Here is a 19,400-nt window from a genome sequence, read left to right on the forward strand (position 1 = left end):
GAAGCAGACAGTTTACCTCCGTTTTAAATCGCTTTAGAGACCTGAACAGAAGCTGTGAATGATGGAGGACCTGAACGCAAAGAAACTGTTCTGCTTTAGCTGCTAACAAGGGGATCGGCCTCGGCGTTGAAGACTTGGAATTCCTTTTTTTTTTCGATCCGCAGAGAATACGACGAAGTGGACTACATGGAGCAGTTCGTGCAATCCTGCCCGTGTTTCAGCGTAGCGAGGAAACAACAGACAACTTCCGCACGTGTTTCTTCAGCAACTGGTGTTCCCCGAATGATATAAAGTTGTGTGGTAAAAGGTGTCACGTCGTTTGTTTGCTCTTCTGCCTGACATCGAAATATGAGATGTATTTATTAAGCGCATTCCATTTCATTTCATTTTGTTACCTTAAAGGCCCCAGTAAATGGTGTGCTACATAGGGGGTGGCAAGAATATAAGTACATAGTCACAATAACATCAAGTTTTTTACATTTTCGACGAACTTCGATGGGCACATGCTGACAGCAACGTCGTTTGGAAGGCCATTTATATATATATATATATATATATATATATATATATATATATATATATATATATATATATATATATATATATATATATATATATATATATATATATATATATATATATATATATATATTGTAGCACTCTTCAATGAAGCACACTAAACACACTGGTTTATTGTGGGCGAACTTGTGCCCGGACACTCAATATTAAGCATTCACACACTTTTTAAAAGAACTAATGCCGCAGAGAGCTCTCCACATGCCAGGTACGAGCACTCTCGTGAGGCACCTTTGCAAGCGTCTCATCGCTAAAGCCCATTACTCGTCGCATCGCCATTAGAAGAGCGCCAGCAACGCCTCGCGCGTGGCGATACAGCACGTGTCTCCCGTGCACGCGCTCACGGCAGCGCCCGAGTCTGCCGTCCAATGAGAAGCCACGGCGTGGCTCTTGGCCTTCGGGGCGCGTGAGAAGTGCGTTCGGCAATTTTCGAGAAGTTTTCTACAAATCGCCTGTAATAAGCGCATAGTCCCAAAAATTGCCGTACCGTCTTCTTGTTTGTAGGTTTTGGAAATCGTGCAACGGCAGCAGTCTTGTCGGGATCCGGAGCAGTACCTTGGGCGCTGATTACGTGACCCAGGAAACGAAGTTCTTGAAATCCAAACTGGCACTTTTCCGGTTTAATGGTTAAGCCTGCCGAGCGGATGGCTTGAAGCACTAAACGCAGCCTCTGGACATGCTGGTCGAATGTTGCAGAAAATACCACTACGTCGTCTAGGTAAACTAAGCATGACTGCCATTTAAGACCCGAGAGGACACTGTCCATCATGCGCTGGAATGTCGCCGGCGCACAGCAGAGGCCGAATGGAAGCGCTTTGAACTCATACAGGCCATCTGGGGTTACGAAAGCAGTTTTTTTCACGGTCTCTTTCGTCTACTTCAATTTGCCAATATCCGCTCTTGAGATCTAATGAAGAGAAAAATTTTGCATGTCGTAGGCGATCCAACGTGTCATCAATGCGGGGAAGGGGGTATACATCCCGCCTGGTCACACTGTTCAATTTCCGGTAATCAACACAGAATCTCAATGTATTGTCCTTCTTTCTCACAAGGACTACCGGCGACGCCCACGGGCTGTTTGATGGCTGAATGACATCGTCCTCAAGCATCTCTTGCACCTGACTCTTTATGATCTCTCGTTCAACCGGTGACACTCGGTACGGATGTTGGTATACTGGCCTGGTCGCTTCGTCTGTTATTATACGGTGTTTAACAATTGGTGTGCGCCGTACCTTTGACGAGGTGGAAAAACATTCTGCGAATTCATTTATAAGGTCCTCCATCATTTCTTTCTGGGCTGGCGTCAGACTTTGGTTGATCGCAACTGATGCTACGGCGTCATGCATAGTTTGGACAGCAGGTGGCCTTGACGCTAAGCTACATACATCTGTGACCGCAGTAGCGCTGTGCAGGGAGGCGATGGCTGTGTTCTTTGCGACGTGCTGAAATTCACTTCCGAAGTTCGTCAGCAATACATCAGCACACCCATCGCGTAGTTGAACAATTCCTCGTGCTACGCAAATGCCTTTTTTCAACAGTAGCTCGACGTTGGCCTCCGCTATACCTTCCGAGTCGTCGAATGCTTCGTTTCTTACGCGAACCAGCATGCTGCATCGTGGTGGCACGGTTATGTCATCGTCGGTAATCCGCAAGGCAACGTGTCCTAGCTCCTCCGACTCTCGCATGTCTATAGCCTGCTTCGTAGAAAATGACACGCTAGAATTCTGCAGGTTGATTATGGCACCATTTGTTAGGAGAAAGTCCATTCCGAGTATTACATCCTTCGAACATTCTGGCAGCACGACAAAATCAGCGACGTAAGAAAAACCCCGAATTCCGATTCTCGCTGTACATCTACCCAGGGGCGTAATGAGGTGCCCACCAGCCGTACGTATCTGGGGTCCACTCCATGGCATCAAAACTTTTTTCAGTTCCTTGGTGAGTGCATATCTTACGACGGAATAATCGGCACCTGTGTCAACTAATGCACTCAATTCATGACCGTCTATTGTAATGCGCAAGTCTGAAGAAATTCTCTGTTCACTTATCTTATTCATCTGCTTCTGTTTGTCGCGGCTGCTCGGTAAACTTGACGGAGGATCTTGGCTTTTTCGAACGTCAGCGGCCTCGCCTCCACAGGTCGCTCGCTTCAGTTTTCCGGACGTGGGCTCAGTGAACGACGCCTTGGTGAAATCGAGGATGGCCGTGGACTTGGTGATCGGTAGCGTGCAGACGTTGATGATCGGGGCTGGTGTTGGTATCTAGCAGCCGGATCTTGTTGTCGGGTCAAGTAGTCCTGAATTTCGGTGGGTCTTTCACCATTACGGGGGCAAGGCGCATTTATCGTAAAGCCGCGAAGACCTGCTCTGCGATATGGGCACATTCTGTACAGGTGTCCGGCTTCCCCGCAGTGGAAACAGAGTGGTGTCCGGTCGGGTGCACGCCACACGTCACTTTTTCGTGGCCTCAGCTCTGCTAGAATGGGTCCACTGCGCAGAGTCGGCTGGCGGCTGCTGGGAGTCGCGAATGGAGAACAATGCCCGGTCGGTTGGCATAACACATCAGCGTACGTTGGCACGCGTCGTACGGGTGGTGGTTGGTCATGATGAACAGGCGGTTCCTCACGTCCTGGCTGCAGAATGGCGTGGCGAACTTCATCTCGAATGACGGCGGCGAGAGTTGAGACTGTCGGCGTGGCTTCCGGTAGCTGCAGCTTTCGAAGCTCCTCCTTTACGATTGATCTCACCAGTTCTCTTAGTGCTTCGGTGTTACTGCCTTGGCCTGCTGACAGGATATCGGCCGGTGCGCTGGTGACATCACGATTGTAGTGATGGGCACGCTGCTGAAGCGCCTTCTCTATGGTCGTCGCTTCGGTGCGAAACTCAGCAACACTGTGTGGTGGGTTGCGGACGAGTCCTGCAAACAGCTCCTGCTTAACGCCACGCATCAGATGGCGTAATTTCTTCTCTTCGGTCATGTTTGGATCCGCGCGCGTGAAGAGACGGGACATATCCTCGATATACATGCCGACACTTTCGTTAGTGCGCTGGTTTCTGGCTTGCAGAGCGTGCTCTGCCTTCTCTCGCCGATCGGTGCTGGCATACGTGGCAAGCAGCTGTCGCCGAAATTCTTCCCACGAAGATAGTGTCGCTTCATGATTGACGTACCACGTCCTCGCTGACTCTTCTAACGCGAAGTACACGTTGCGAAGCTTCCGCGTCTCGTCCCAGCCGTTGAAATCTGCCACTCGCTCGAACTGCTCTAACCAGTCTTCCACATCTTCGAACGTATCGCCGTGGAAGGACTCGGGCGTGCGTGGTGGGTACACGATGAGCTGGGATGATGCCACTGGGCTTGTCATGGTTGCACCGTCGCTGGTAACTGTTGCCCGCACTGCTGCAGCAACAGGAAGCGGTCCGAACTCGGGTGGGTCTCCTCGGACGCGGCGGCTTGTGCGCTGGTGTACTGGAGTCAGTTCCCTGGGATCCAATCGCTGAGGGTCGGGGCTCCGTTCTCTTACGAACTGGGGACTTCCAATCATACCCCGCACCTCCACCAGAAATGTAGCACTCTTCAATGAAGCACACTAAACACACTGGTTTATTGTGGGCGAACTTGTGCCCGGAAACTCAATATTAAGCATTCACACACTTTTTAAAAGAGGAGTTAACAGCAGCCTATTCCACAGTCAACCGCTTCTCTCCGCCGAACGCACTTCTCACGCGCCCCGAAGGCCAAGAGCCACGCCGTGGCTTCTCATTGGACGGCAGACTCGGGCGCTGCCGTGAGCGCGTGCACGGGAGACACGTGCTGTATCGCCACGCGCGAGGCGTTGCTGGCGCTCTTCTAATGGCGATGCGACGAGTAATGGGCTTTAGCGATGAGACGCTTGCAAAGGTGCCTCACGAGAGTGCTCGTACCTGGCATGTGGAGAGCTCTCTGCGGCAATATATATATATATATATATATATATATATATATATATATATATATATATATATATATATATATATATATATATATATATACCAGAAAAAAAGCAGTTCTGGGTCCGGGTAAATATTCACAGTGAAGTAGACGCGCGTATGAAGCGGTTTATTGACGTTTCGGCCGGGGTCCGGCCTTCATCAGATTCTGATGAAGGCCGGACCCCGGCCGAAACGACAATAAACCGCTTCATACGCGCGTCTACTTCACTGTGTATATATATATATATATATATATATATATATATATATATATATATATATATATATATATATATATATATATATATATATATATATATATATATATATATATATATATATATATATATGTATATATATATATATATATATATATATATATATATATATATATATATATATAAGGCCCATACAGAGAAAAAGAGAAGCAGGCTAAAAAAAGAAATAGAAGAGAAAGGAAATAGAAAATACATAGATTCGAAGGGAATGTGCTAAAACGAATTTGTGGCTACGGACGAGACGATCCAGGCGTATAAGTAGTCAGCCCACACTTTAAGGGCAACACTGCCCAAATAAAGACTTAAGAAAGACGAATTGCTCGATTCTAGCGTTCGCTGTAGGCGCCCGTCCGAACCACTGTCACAGGATGCTCGGCCATAATATCAGATTTTCCAACAACAGTGGCAGCAATTAAAAGATAGCCTAGTTATGGGGAAGCACTCGTTGCTAAGATATTCTTTGACATAACTCCGTACCAACAGCGGGAGAAGTATTGCGCATTTTTTTTTCCAGTCAAGTTGCCAATTCATCAGTTTGTATAAGCTGCGGATACTCCTTACATTTTTAGACAGTTGAGTATCACCGCAATTCATTAAGAACTGTGCAGATGGAGAAGAAGCAGCCATTTTCCGAATTTCGTTTTATTTAGCGATTTGCTTGCATATTGACACGTTTTTGAAAATGAATGCTTACGGTTTGTAATTGCCACTGTATCTTTTAGTTAATTCCCCAGGTTTTATTCGTTTTCCGTTGTGCGATAAAGCCCGTTATCTTAAGGGCTTTGACTTGCAGATTTCACATCCCAAAAATTTCAGCTGCGAGAGGGCGCCTGTAGCAAGAAACACGCAGCGTTTCTTGTACTTTATCAATGTTTTTAAATCCGCCAAGACTTGGTAAAATTTTAATTACTCGGTAATTGCGCGTCAATAAATCTCCCCTGTGACTTTAGGAGTGTTCGTAATCTTTTCTCGCGCGAACAGCTCGTACCATTTCGCCCAAGTAAAACTGCACAATCCTTCAGGAACTTTAATCAGTTGAGAAGAATGAAGCCTAATGGAACAGCACAATGGCACCGTGTCTTCGAGGAAAACAGAGTGAATTGATGAAGTCGTGTGCGCCAGCACTTATAGAAACTGTTCACAGCTTGGTCGTAAATCGAAACGTTGTCACTCTCTGCCTTATGTCTTGCATACTTACTCGCTCTAAAATATTTTTTTTCAAGACAAAATATATGAAAATACGCTTTTACTGGACAGTGATCAAGGGAGAAAAACAAAACGGTATCGCAGTTCAAAAATCTGAAGCTGAAAAACCTTGGCAAGGAAAAGAGAAAAAACCAATAAGATTTTTACTGAAACACAAGGAAGAATGCTTGCTGAAAGAATCAATTTGCTGAACAGGTATTCGCGTGCTGAAAATTTCCGCACGCGAGTCCCTTCTCAACATTGCAGGAAATGAATTTGCGTTATATTTCCCACGTATCGCTCTTTGCGATGAGGTCTTCGTGTCCTCTCGCTCAGGAGTTTAATGCAGTTCTGCGATGTTCACAACGGTTGCTCTATACATAGTCCTCGCGAAGGAATGATTTCAGTGAGGTAGCGAACGAATGTAACAAAGCGAACATGGATTCACTCGGAAATGAAGTTTGCGACGCCCGTTTCTTTCATGATGTTGTCCGCATGTCATGGTCTCTTAGAAGTGTTTAGATCTTGTGGCTGGTAATGGTCAGGTTTCTCCTTATGAGTAGTAATTTAAACAGTTTACAGACCATCTGTGCACTTCTGGTTGACTCATTTTTCTCAATGATGACAAGTTTGTTTTTCTGCACGGATTCTGTGTTATGGAAATAGTCTTATATGCTCTGTTTATTTTGGCCTATTTGTGGTTCAGAGTTTTACAAAAAGGATTGATTGCGGATAGAGAGAAGGCGAGAGAGAGAGAGAGAGAGAGAGAGAGAGAGAGAGAGAGAGAGAGAGAGGGAGGGAGGTTAACCAGACGCGCGTCTGGTTTGCTACTCTGCAGTGTGGGAAGGGGTATAGGAATGAAAAGAGAGAGAGAGGACATAGAGAGAGCATAGTTTCGCGCACTGTTAAAGGTTTGCACCGAGTCGACACACGGTCGCCAAGACTTGAGGTTGTGTAACAACGTTTTCGTGGCTTTCTGTGCCATCGACGCGTATGTCCATGGTCCATGGATCTTCATTTCGAAAAATGGACTAGAATCCAGCCAGTTCAACACCGTTTGCAGAGCTTCACACTCGGCATCGTACTGGGGGCAGATACATAGGATGCGTTTAATTGTTTCCATAGTTTCAGAAGAATCGCACATGAGCATATCCCCCCTTCCAATTCGGATGGTGTAGGCCTTCGTAAGCGCCACCCCGAGTCATGGAGTGGCGGCGTGATACTGTCTCCTCAGATCGGTGAACTTTTGATGGCACTTGCAACATCAGAGATGGGCCAAGTCTATGAAGATGACACTTTGGGAGGTTGGGAGAAGACCAGTATTTGTGTGCCATAGCTTTAGCTACGATATGAAGCTTTCTTGCAGCGTCAGTTCTGGATAAGGGGATTGGAACTGGCCAGGCTTCCAAAAGGGCAGATCAGGCGGCTTCGTCGGCGAGGTAATTACCAGCAATGATGGTATGTCCAGGTAGCCATTGGAATATAATTTCATGCGCTTTAGCGATAGCTTGATGGTGGTCGGCTGTTATTTTATGTCACCTACTCATGAGTCCTTAACTTATTCTCGAGGTTCTTTTTCAACCTCCGAGTTTCTGCCCCATATGTTTGCACTGCTAACCACTGATACCGTCATGTGCTAAATAAAATACGAAATCCCCACCGGCTGTTTCGAACCTCGTAAATGTTCTATACAGTAAAACAAAAATCTGTGCCGCACGGAATGCCATTTAGGGCGAGTAAAATATTTAAAATAAATCATATGCGTCGTTCAGCTATGCCTTGTTGAGCGTGCGGCGACTCATGAAAGAACGTAGAATACATTCTCTAAGCGGTTCGAACCTTGAACCACAAGGATATGCTTCGAGGTCAGCAATGAAAGTTTCTGAAGATAATTCTTTCCATATAAAAAAGTTGCTTGGGCCATGAGACAACGCATCCCTAAGTCAATATGCTCTAAAAGACTAAATAACTTTCTTTAAAGGAAATTGATATTGTGTCTATGGATTAACATTTAGCGTGTTATTATGTATGTTCTTTAATATTTGTATCCTGTTATTGAATTGACTTTATTTATTTATTCGCCTCGTCACTGTAGAAACTGCCATTTTCCTGTCATTTTCTTGCCGTTTCCTTCTTTCTATAATGATTGTCAAGCAGGTTTACGAAATGTGCGTTATTTGCCGGAAGGTTCTTAAATATCGGCCTAATTTATTATCATTTGATAACTGAACAAATCATTGTTCATTTAAAAGCTGGTAATACAATAATGGTAAACATTCACAAGTCCATTCAAATAAATCAATAAATAGCAACAGTACCCCGATCAGATAGCGTGTAGTACTTAAAAAAAAAGAGGGTCGTTCACACTCGCTATTGCGCAGGGTCGCACATTGAGATAGCGAAGTGCACGGCCATTTCGAGCACTACTTCGCCACTGATACCGCGCTCCTTTCAATGCGCGCAAGGCATCGCACAATGCTGCTCAAGCTGTGCGCTGCCATTAGTCAGCGGATTCGCATGATATTTGTGGGGGCGCCACTCGCCCGCTGATGGTTAAAGTGGCGCTGGTGGCACCCGACGACCGGAGCATTCGTGCGTGCGCCAATGAGAACTGTTAGTACTCCGAGGTGGCCTGGCTTCATAGGGAAAACGAATAAAACGTCCGCTGTTTGTGGCCTCGGTGTCTTCATAGAGAGCCGCGTCAAAATCCTAGAATTCTAGTCCCCGCACTGGCGCCGAACGCAGGAATCGATCCCACGGCCCTAAGAATAGGAGTCAGATGCTCTATTGACCGAGATAGCCGGGCTTCGAGCCCGTCAACTGCGTCACAGTCGCGCTTCGCGTAAAGCTACCTTGCCACCCCGAATGATGGCACAGATATTACCTTCCTCACAAATTTTGTTGAGATAGCAATTATATGGAAACTCTAGGCGAATTTCTGCCGTCGCCGTCGCCGTGAGGTTCTGTATGAGGGAAATCGTGTGAGGGTGAGCCGGTGAACGCGGTTCAATCTGGCATGCATGAGCGGGGAACGCGGCCCGGATTCATACCCTCTCCTGTGGCGTGCGAGGCAGGGAGGTGAGGCGAGGGAGGAGGGGCGTTCTTGTGCGGCGGCAGCTACGGTGTCTCGATGTCTCCCTCGCCCGCCGGTCCGTACAGATTAGACACAACCGCGGAACGTGTTAGGCTCTCAATCGTGTTCCCTAAAGGGCTGCAGAAGATAGTGCCTCTTCCTCTTTACAATCACACTTACACCGCCACGACTACTACGGTGCTGGCCACGCGAATCGCGGACGCGGTAGTAGATGCCTTTGGTGGACGCCGTAGGGACGCCTTGCCGGCGCTCGTGTGTCTTTAAAGCGATCTGTGACGTGGCTAAAGTGTGCTCCCATGCGGGCCTTGTCTTCAAAGCGATCTGCGATGTTTTCACCATGCCCGTAGTGTCGGTAGCTTCATATGCGCTGTGCTTTCAACGTTTCGTTCGCGCTGAAGCGAGACATGCATGAAGGTCAACTCCAGCGTTTTCAGAGTTTCCGCTGTCATCGAGCGATGTGTGTTCATGTTTACCTGTGCACGCGACAGACCATGCTGGTTAATTTAGTTAAAACACGTTGACGGGCCAGTTGGTTTGAATCCATGATAGAATGCGTAAGCGTGACTGAACAAGGATGTAAAAAGAAGCAGACACACAAAGCCAGCACTGTCTCCGTGTGTCTGTTCTACGTCCTCGTTGAGTTACGCTTACGCATTCTATAATTGTTAATTTAGTTAGTAAGCGAATGTTTACAAGTTTATACGGCTGATAAAACTACTATCCTTGCTTCGTAAAGCTATCTACTAAATTGCTATCGCAGTCGGTGCTTCACCTTTCTGGCGGAACTGCGACTTTTTTATGCAAATCGCCAAGTGGCTCGTCAACCTGAGAAAGGTGCAACGTACGAGGGCGGCAGTGACGACACTTTACATATGGTAATTGCAGCCCCAAACTGTCTAGCCCTTTTACAAGCTCAGAAAGAAATATGTGTAGCAGTCTGTAAAATCGGCGAATGTTACTAAATTTATATATACACTATTTCTCCATTCATTAAATGTAAATACCATTTCTCTATTTAAAAAGGTAGAACTGCACTATAGGTTTAAATCTCCCGCCGATCTTTGATGCAAATTTTATTTTTCTGATAACCATCAGTATAACAGGACCACAAAAAACACGGGAAAAAAAAACTAGCCTTAATAAAGAGAAAAAGAAAGTAGTCATGGATCATTGATTTCCCGCAGGACGTGTTTACAACTCGAGTTCAAGCTCAGATTAAGAGCCTGAGCCTGAAAAAGCTCTCGCTTGAGGGCACACAAGGAAGTCTAAAAGCCCTTACACATCTATTTTCTCCAGACGTGTACGTTTCTCAGTTCTCAGGAGGAGGTACGAGAGCGAATGTTTGCACAGAAAGCGACTATTTGACTTCACTGCAGTAATCATTGTTTGCAGATCTGTGCGGGTGCCACGAAATTATTGAGAGGAGCTAAGACCATTCATTCTTCGAGTGAATACTCAAGTGGGCTCGGGAAGCCCCCCATTTTCTTCGACGACATAGTGATAAACGTTCCCTTAGGGTATCGCTATCCACGAAGTGGGGAGAAATACCTCTTGCGCCCTCAACAGTAAAAAATCTGGAAATTCAGAAACTTTACACAGATGCGTATTTCACTAAAAACTTATCAATATCGTACAGACATGTAGATGTGGAAATATTTACGGACTAAAATAATGTCTTCATTAATTTTATTTGTTAGATACTAAAGACAAAAAATGTAACTTATTTGTAAAAAAAGTAACATGGCAGACGGGACAGCTGAACAATTCCAGACAACCATATTCCGCGGAAAAAACGAGCATTTAGAAAGGATGCTCTGGTAAAGCAAGGAGTTAAGGTATTTGCTGATGTTTTCAAGTATGTCTCATTTTTTTCATCAAAACTTCTTTCTGGGCGAGTTGGTGCATACTTGATTTGAAAATTATCAGAGCGCTAACACATGCATCCACAAAGGAACAAGCACGAGGCGCTCGTCCTTGTTTTTTTGTGGATGCATGTGGTAGCGTTGTTATAATTTACAAATCAAGTAGGTATCATTTCTACTGGATCTATGTGTAGTGACAGGGGTAGAATGCTAACTTATATCTGAGAAGATGGCAAAAAAAAAATTCAGCTGTACTTACTTTCTGGGCAGTTTCATGAATGGAATACTGCGACTTTTCATTAGTTTCTTTACACTCCGTTTTCTGGTAATCTCTGGTCATTCAATTATTTATATTAAAAAAACTTCAGCGCAAAGACAGACAAATAAAGAAGGAGATACAGGGATACCTTGCACGACGAAGGAGATGGGGGGGGAGATAGGGCAGTAGATCAGAGGAACACAAAGTAAGGGTGCGATCTTGTACGCGTTCCAAACTCGAACGGAGGCGGTCCGTTCTTTCCGTCGCGAAATTGGCGGTCCGTTTCGTTGCGTTCATCCGATAGCAGACAACACGGAATGATTGACAGCAGATATCACTTCACAATTGACGTCATGGCGTTCGACACCGTTCAAACTGACCAAGCGTGTGCGGCTCGGTGGAACGGACCGCCTCCGTTCTATTTTGGAACGCGTACAAGATCGCACCCTAAACCCCGTACACAATGCAGAGACAACGGACAGCGTTCTTAAAATCTGTTATGTAGGCCCGTAGGCCTGAGGAAATTGATCACTGCCGGAACAGGAAGCGCTAGGCCAATACTCCCAAAGTATCGTGCGCAGGGGATCCCAATACAGTTGTCAGCTATGGTACCTTTTTATGCAACAAAAATTATTAATTTAACGCTATGTACGTCCTGAATAAAATTGTCCTCTTCTGTTCGTTCGGGGAGTCAAGCGTCTAAAATTTGTTATAAACAAACATTACATCGAGTAATTCAAGTCATTCGATGTTGTTGCTGCTACGTTTGGTATATGGTTTTCAAATAACGCAAACGTATTCGAGGTTACGATCCAATAATTGAGAAATAGGTAAGAAGCTTGGCGTTACAATTAGGCCTTCAAGTTTATAGTTCAAGAAACTAAGTTCACTTGATGGGGAATGCCATATGGTGTTAACATGGTTAATATCGTGTTATGGTGTTAAGATTCCAGGAAAAGTTGTTTAACCGAACAGAAACTGATGCCAATACAGTGTTTCACGCCGGCTATGGACGTAATGCTGATCAGTAGCTTCACTGACCGGGAAACGCAGGACTGAAGTGATCGTAGGTTAATTCACGACGCTGTTGCCACAGTTTAATGGAATTAGACAGAAAAGATACGACAAACGTCGCCTAAAGTTTGTGCACGTTCTTGGACCCCGCATCGGCGCCAAGCTTTTACCGACTGTTACCGACAGAAAATGTGATACGCTTATGCCGGAAATGGCTGGGCGTGAATAATGGATTGCGTGCGGCCCTGCGAGAAGTGCCGAAGCCTGCTCTCCGTCATACCGAACGCAGGAACGAACACGCTTTCTGCGGCTGAGCGATTTATTTCTGGAAAGATAGCGGCAGCAAAAGATGGGTTGGAACTGACCGATCGATTCGAATGCAGTGTTGCGTGCCGACGGCGGACGCCAGCGCCATTAAATTATTCCGCAGTACGCTGCTACACGCGTTCTCGACTTTCACTCACCCCAGATGCTTCAAAATTTTTTGATGGCATATTGTGTTGAAATGGGCAGTAAAACGCCTACAATAGCGCACTGCAAGCCCCAAATGACCGCCTCAAATTGCCAGTGAACTAGACTTTTCTGAATTTTTTATACAGTAGTGCACTGCGCCTTCAATACTTCGTCTTCCCAAATAATGTAACGGCTTTTATGCATCTCTTCTCGTAATACAGAGTAGGAACAAGAACTACTGGTTTTGCTCTGGCTGCATCGAATATGATTAAGTGAGCATAGTCAGTCTGCAAAAAAGGAAAGAAAAAAAATGAAACAAGCACTGAAATGTTTCCAGAGAGAGATAAAACTTTATTGTGTCCTTGATGGGGTTAAGGGGTGGCGGGGGTCGGGAGGCTAACCCCCAATCCCCCCCTTCCTCAGACGGCGGCCAGTTCTTGCTTCCTGGCGGCGTCTTCGGCCATCCGGACGGCCCAGAGCTGCTCCTCTGGGTCCAAGCTGAGCAGCAATGTCTCCCACTGCTCGGCCGTACTAATGATGCGTGTGTTAGTGCGGGAGGTGTTGGTGGGTGAGGCTTTGGGGCATTGCCAAATAATATGATTGAGGTCGGCGCGGGCTTTGCACGCTTTGCAGAGTGGTGAGTATGCATCGGGGTACATGTGGTTGTAAAGCACGGGGTTCGGAAAAGTTCGTGTCTGAAGGAGTCGCCAAGTGGTGGATTGAGACTTAGTCAGTGTTTTGTGTGCTGGGGGGTAGCGTAACCGCTCTCTGCGGTAGTGCAGTAGAATTTCTCTGAACGTGACCATTCGGTCCCGCGCGTGACCGCGATGCAGATCAGAGGGCTGGTCGGGATCGGAAGACGCAGGAGAAGGATGATGCGCCCGGTGTGCGAGAGCTCGGGCGGCATCGTGGGCGGCTTCGTTTCCAGCCAGACCCGAGTGACCAGGGGCCCAGATGATCTGCACGCGGCGTTGCCTTGAGAGAGGAGTGCCAGAGAGAATCTTTTGCGCTTGGGGTGCTATCAGTCCTCTTGCGTAGTTACGAATGGCCGTTTTTGAGTCGCTGATGATGCAGTGTGCATTGGTAGCCGCGTAGGCTAAAGCGATGGCCGTTTCTTCGCCTACTTCGGGTTGCGTGGCGAATATTGATGCGGCCGCGGAGAGGTGGTACTGCGAACCCGCGACTGCGACTACCGCCATGGCGTTTTGGTTGGGGTAGTCTGCTGCGTCCACGTAGGTTACGTCAGCGGCTTGGTCGTAGCGCTTTTGTAGTTGTTTAGCTCTTTCTGCACGTCGCTCCGGATTGTGTTCAGGGTGCATATTACGAGGTATGGGCGGGATAACTAGCTGATCACGAATGTTTGGAGGGATGGGTACTTTTGGTCCGAATTGGGTGGTGTAGGTTATGCCTAGGGTGCCTAGAATGTGCCTGCCCGTGGTGGAATTGGCAAGTCGTTCGTATTGGCTAATACGGTGCGCTTCAATAAGCTCGTCTATGGTGTTATGAATGCCTAGGGCGTCCAGTTTCTCGTTAGAGGTGGTGATGGGAAGATGTAGGGCTTGTTTATAGGCCCTCTTGATCATGGTATTGAGTTTGGACTTGTCAGTTGCATTGAGGCTAAGGTACGGGGCGACATAGGTGATCCTGCTCAAGGCGTAGGCGGTTACCAGGCGTATAAGGTTGCTTTCCTTCATGCCATGATGTCGATTTCCGATGCGTGCAATGAGGCGAGTGGTTTGGTGTACATGATTATCTAATTGCTTGAGTATCTCCGTGTTTCTGCCGTTTTGTTGGATGCGTAAGCCAAGGATACGAATGCTAGGTACTGTAGGTATGCGTTGCTGGTGCACGTGGAGTTCTATCTCGGGTGGGTGAGGGTCTGGACGTCGACCTCCCCAATTAGGCTTGTACAGAAGGAGCTCCGATTTCTGTGGGGAACACGCCAGGCCGCGCGGTTCTACGTATGCAACGACCTCGTTGATGGCTTGCTGCAGCGTGTCTTGGATGTCCCCGTCGCTGCCCCCGGTGACCCACAGGGTGATATCGTCTGCGTAGAGGCTATGCTTGAGGTTGGGGATGCTAGCTAATGCAGGCGGTAGTCCGAGCAAGGCCACGTTAAACAGAAAAGGGGATAGAACCGAACCTTGCGGCGTGCCTTTACTGCCGAAGTGAATAATTGGCGACTGCAACCCTCCAATGGTAATGGTGGCCGTGCGACCTGTAAGAAAATTCTTTACGTAGTTATAGGTTCGATGGCCAACCTGGAGTTGGGCCAGTTGGTTCAGTATGGCCTCATGCGTGACGTTATCGAAGGCCTTGGTTAGGTCTAGCCCCAAGATGGCTCTGGTGTCCAGCCTGGAGGTTTTGTCGCCATCGATAATTTGGTGCTTGAGCTGAATCATGATATCTTGAGCAGAAAGTTTCGGGCGGAAGCCAATCATGGTATTGGGGAAGAGGTCGTTGTCGTTCATATGTCTGTGTAAGCGTGTGAGGATGACGTGCTCGAGGACTTTTCCGACACATGAAGTCAGGGAGATAGGGCGGAGGTTTTCGAGTAGGAGGCGCTTCCCGGGTTTGGGAATCATAATAATTTTGGCTTCTTGCCATTGTGAGGGGAGGTTTCCAGTTTCCCAGTATTCGTTAAAATAAGCTGTGAGGGCTAGTATAGAATCCTCATCTAGGTTGCGAAGCATTTTATTAGTAATGCCATCAGGTCCCGGGGCTGAGTTAGGGCGGAGTGCGAGGATGGCTTCACGTACTTCTGCTGCTTCTATGGGCACGTCCAGGTGGTCGTTATCGGTGCCTGTGTATGGTGGAGCGGGTGTAGTAGGTTGAGGTCCTATGTATCGGTCTATCAATTCTTGAAGAACTTGTGCGTCCGTGCCAGAATGGGTGTGAATAATTTTTTGCAAGTTGTGCTGTTGTGTGTTCTTGCTGTTAGCCGGATCGAGGAGGCAACGGAGGATATTCCACGTTTTGGGCAGGTTTGGTTGCCGCTCCATGCTGTCGCATGTGCTGTGCCAATTTTGACGAGTAAGTTGTTGTGCGTAGTCTTCGATTTCAAGGGTGAGAGTGCTAATACGTTTCCTGAGCGTTCGGTTGAGCTTGTTGCGTTTGTATCTGCGTTGCAGACTGGCGAGGGCTTCCCACATATGCAGTAACTTGCTATCTGCCTCCTGCAGATTGGCTTCCTCAGGAACTAATTTAGTGGCTTTGCTCGCGTCTTGCAGCAAGGATGCGACCCAATCTTCGTAAGGGGGTTGGGTACCCGAGAAAGAGGTGAGGGCTCTGGCCTGCCGGAAAGCGTCCCAGTTCGTTATGTGGAGTTCACGACCCTTAGGCTTTCGCGGGCCCGCTCGAACTGTTGTTTGGATTAAATAGTGGTCACTGCCCAAGTTGTCTTGTGTGTTGATCCAGTCTGCTTGTGGAATTCGTTTTGCGAATGTCAAGTCCGGAGTAGTATCTCTGCTAACGCTGTTTCCCATACGAGTGGGAGAAGTTGGATCCGTGACAAGAGTAAGACCTAGATTCTGTCCGTCAAGCCATAGTTGTCTTCCCTTTCGGCGGTCCATTGGGTATCCCCATGCCACCGCAGGGGCGTTTAGGTCCCCTACGATGAGCAGGGGGGCTCCCCTAGCTAGTTGATCTGCTTTGGTGAAAAGTAGAAACCTATGTTGTTCTCTGGGGCTGCTGTACACATTTAGGATGAAGAGGCTCTGTTGCTTGCGCCTTGCAGACGGGATGATCTCCAGAAAAATGTGGGCTGCTGTATCAATGCCTGTGTGATGCTGTATAACCGGAATGTTTCGCTTAACTAGTGTGGTTACTTGGGGCCTGCGGTTATCATTGCAAACTGCGGTGTATGCCGCGTATCCCGACAGCTTAGCCGCTTCTCCGGTCTCTTGTAATGCGATAACATCAGGGGAAGTATGTGGTGCGAGAGACGTAATGTATTGCTCTAAATGTGCTCGCTTTCGCCGGAAGCCCCGGCAGTTCCACTGCCAAATGCAGTAGGTAACACGTTCTGGATTACTCGCAGCCATCTTTGTCGGGACGCGAGTACGGCTTCTTTAGTGGACCTGCTCTGGGACGGAGTAGGGTGTTTTCCAATTCTGTCAAACGGGTGTTGTGATTTTGAGCCAATGTTGCGACCATGTCTTGAAGCACTTTGCGCGTATCGTCCATGTCTTCCTGTCGCTGTTGTTCTCTTGCCACAAAGGCTTGCTCAATTCTGGGCAGTAGTAGCGTTTCTAGTTTCGCCGTAAGGAGGTTGTCCATTGCGCGTTCGAGAGCTTTTGCAATGGAGGCGTCGAGCAATGTGGCAAGCTTACAATCTAATGCTTCGTTCAGGTTGCGTTCTATCCGCTGTTGCAGCTCAGTGAGGGCCTCACAGTTGACATTTCCTTCTGAAGGGTATGCTGGTGTTGCCGCTTTTGAGATTGGTTCGAGAGCTTTGCGTTTGTGCGAGGTTGGTTGTTGGGTGGTTTGCCGGCAATCTATTGCAGGAACAGGAAGGATGTCTGCATTTGATGGTAAATGTTTGGGTTGTGTGTCTGCAAGTTGTGATTTGAGATTAGCGTTTTCTGTCTTGAGTTATTGTATCTCAGCACGTAAGGATCGGAGCTCCTGCATGAAGCTGTGCGTGGTAGCGTCACTAACTGTGTTCACTGGGGTTGCTGTAGGTTGTGTGGTGTGACCTGTGTGGGAGACAATGCTGGCCCAGCTTACCTTGGGGGGTGCGTCTTGCACTTTGACTGTGGTCGTTCTAAGGCTTGTGTTTCCTTGCTGCTGCGGCGGTGTTGAATCCGGTCCGCTCCCAGAGTGACTGCGTCCTTGTGACTGACTGCGACCTCGGGAGCGGCTGCGTTCACGAGACCGACTGCGTCCTCGTGGATTGCTGCGTTCGGGAGCCTGCGGTTGTAGTGTTGACTTCGGTGTTGGCAGAGCTGAGTCTCCATTTGCAGAAGTCGATGGCCCCATCTCCTGGTCAGCTCCTTGTTGTCCCAGTCGTAGGCGTTCCCATCGTCGTTGGAGTAGGAGGTGTGGTGTCTGGAAGCGGCGATGGCAGGACTTATCACCAGTCGGGTGGTCTTTGCCGCAGAGCGCGCAGCAAGGGTGACAGGGATGATCATCCGGTGGATTTACTGTGTCACAGCTTTTGCATTTCTTCTGGGTTGGAGTGGGGCATACATCGGCCCTGTGGCCGACGGTCCCGCAGATGTCGCAGACCTCGATGCGCTTCTTATGTAGATAGCATTTGTATTCTGCTCCGCGGTAGTAGACATGGTACGGTACTTGCTTTCCGTCGAATACGATGAGCACTGAATTAGTCTTGCCCATGCGTCGGGCCTGCAGAATCGTAGGGTTCTTCTTGTAAATGAGACTGTTGGTAATGTCTTCGTCCGTGTCATATGAAGGGATGTTATGTATGACTCCTTTGGCTGTGTCCTCCGGCGGTGTGACGTATGCTGTGGCAGCGTAGCGGACTGCTCCGATGGGGAGACTGCGGATGCGACAGTATTTTTCGGCGTTAGACATCATTGGCGTGCTAACTACAATGACATTATTATCCGTGCATGAGCGGTAAATGTCGTCCTCTGCTTCTTTGGTTGTAATGCCCGTGATCTGTAGTATTGAGTCGCGTATCTGGGCGTCTCCTAGTTTGGACACGTTGAAACCGTCTCTTGGGCGTATGACGATCTTGATATCATTCTTCGGAAGTCGTGGTTGCCGTGGTGCACGTCGGCGTAGTGCGGGCTGCTCGGTACTCTCGGTGCGTGCGCTTGCTGTTGCATGGAGGGATCCGTGTATGAGTAGCGATGATGCCTGCGTAGTCTGTCGTTGCTTACGGTGGCTGACAAGCCACCCTGCTTCAACGGAAACTTCTTCGGGGGCTATTTTCGTGCCTTCAACCTCTACTACCTCCATGACGAGGGGAGGGGCTGCACTTACTTGATCTCACGAGGGTGCGAGTCGTTGGGCGAAGCCCTCGGGAGCCAGGACTGCGACAGCGACGCCGTGCACCTTCGTAGCTGTGGCGCACCTGTCTCTCGGCCAGACGGAGCAGCTGAAGGTCTTGTTAGGGTTAGCAATCTTGTGGTCGTAGAAACCCTTGTCCTGGGTCCCTGGCGTCGGGACTGGTCTTGATCGGTAGCGGACCACTTCCGGAAGCTGGTTCCGACGTTAGTTTGGGTCCAGCGGTGATTGTTTGGCCACAAGAGTTTGAAATATACGGAGCCCATACGAGGCGCGTGCACTCCGTGAGCGTCGTCGTCGTCTTTCCGAAATGTTTCCAGAAACGAGAACCCGTTAAGACAAATGCGTAGTGCTTCCTTTGTGCTATTTAAGAAGTGGTTCACGACATTTTAGAGCAAGCAGCGAGATTAAAAAATAGTAAGAGAAAAATATACAGACGATTTCAATGCACCAACCACGAAATATAGTGCGAGTGCACATTTTCCTGGACCAAATTAGACATTTTCTTGCACTGAGTTAAGCTTTGCTAGGCCGTTGATTGACCGGTTGCTGATTAAATCATTTGGAGTCGCGATGTCGTTGTTAAACTGTTGTTTTATTACACGCATGATACATATATTATGCACACTCGGTTGCAGGCATACAGGGTTACCCAGTGTACGCAGGAAGAGGAGGAGGATTACCGACTTGCACAAAGGCCGTTTTGTAGTTTCACGCCGTACTGACCAGTGCGCA

The 19,400-nt window shown here is 47.9% G+C and overlaps 1 protein-coding gene across 1 annotated transcript; it reads right to left on the minus strand.

The window, feature by feature from the left end:
* Nucleotides 1-17,278: 17,278 nt before the first annotated feature.
* On the minus strand, nucleotides 17,279-18,956 carry LOC135909111 (uncharacterized). The gene has a single exon (XM_065440946.1). The coding sequence runs from the start codon at nucleotides 18,615-18,617 to the stop codon at nucleotides 17,283-17,285; it is 1,335 nt and encodes a 444-aa protein (XP_065297018.1). The 5' UTR covers nucleotides 18,618-18,956; the 3' UTR covers nucleotides 17,279-17,282.
* Nucleotides 18,957-19,400: the final 444 nt, after the last annotated feature.

This window comes from Dermacentor albipictus, chromosome 1 (genome assembly GCF_038994185.2).
Source record: "Dermacentor albipictus isolate Rhodes 1998 colony chromosome 1, USDA_Dalb.pri_finalv2, whole genome shotgun sequence".
NCBI classification, from domain to species: Eukaryota; Metazoa; Arthropoda; class Arachnida; order Ixodida; family Ixodidae; genus Dermacentor; species Dermacentor albipictus.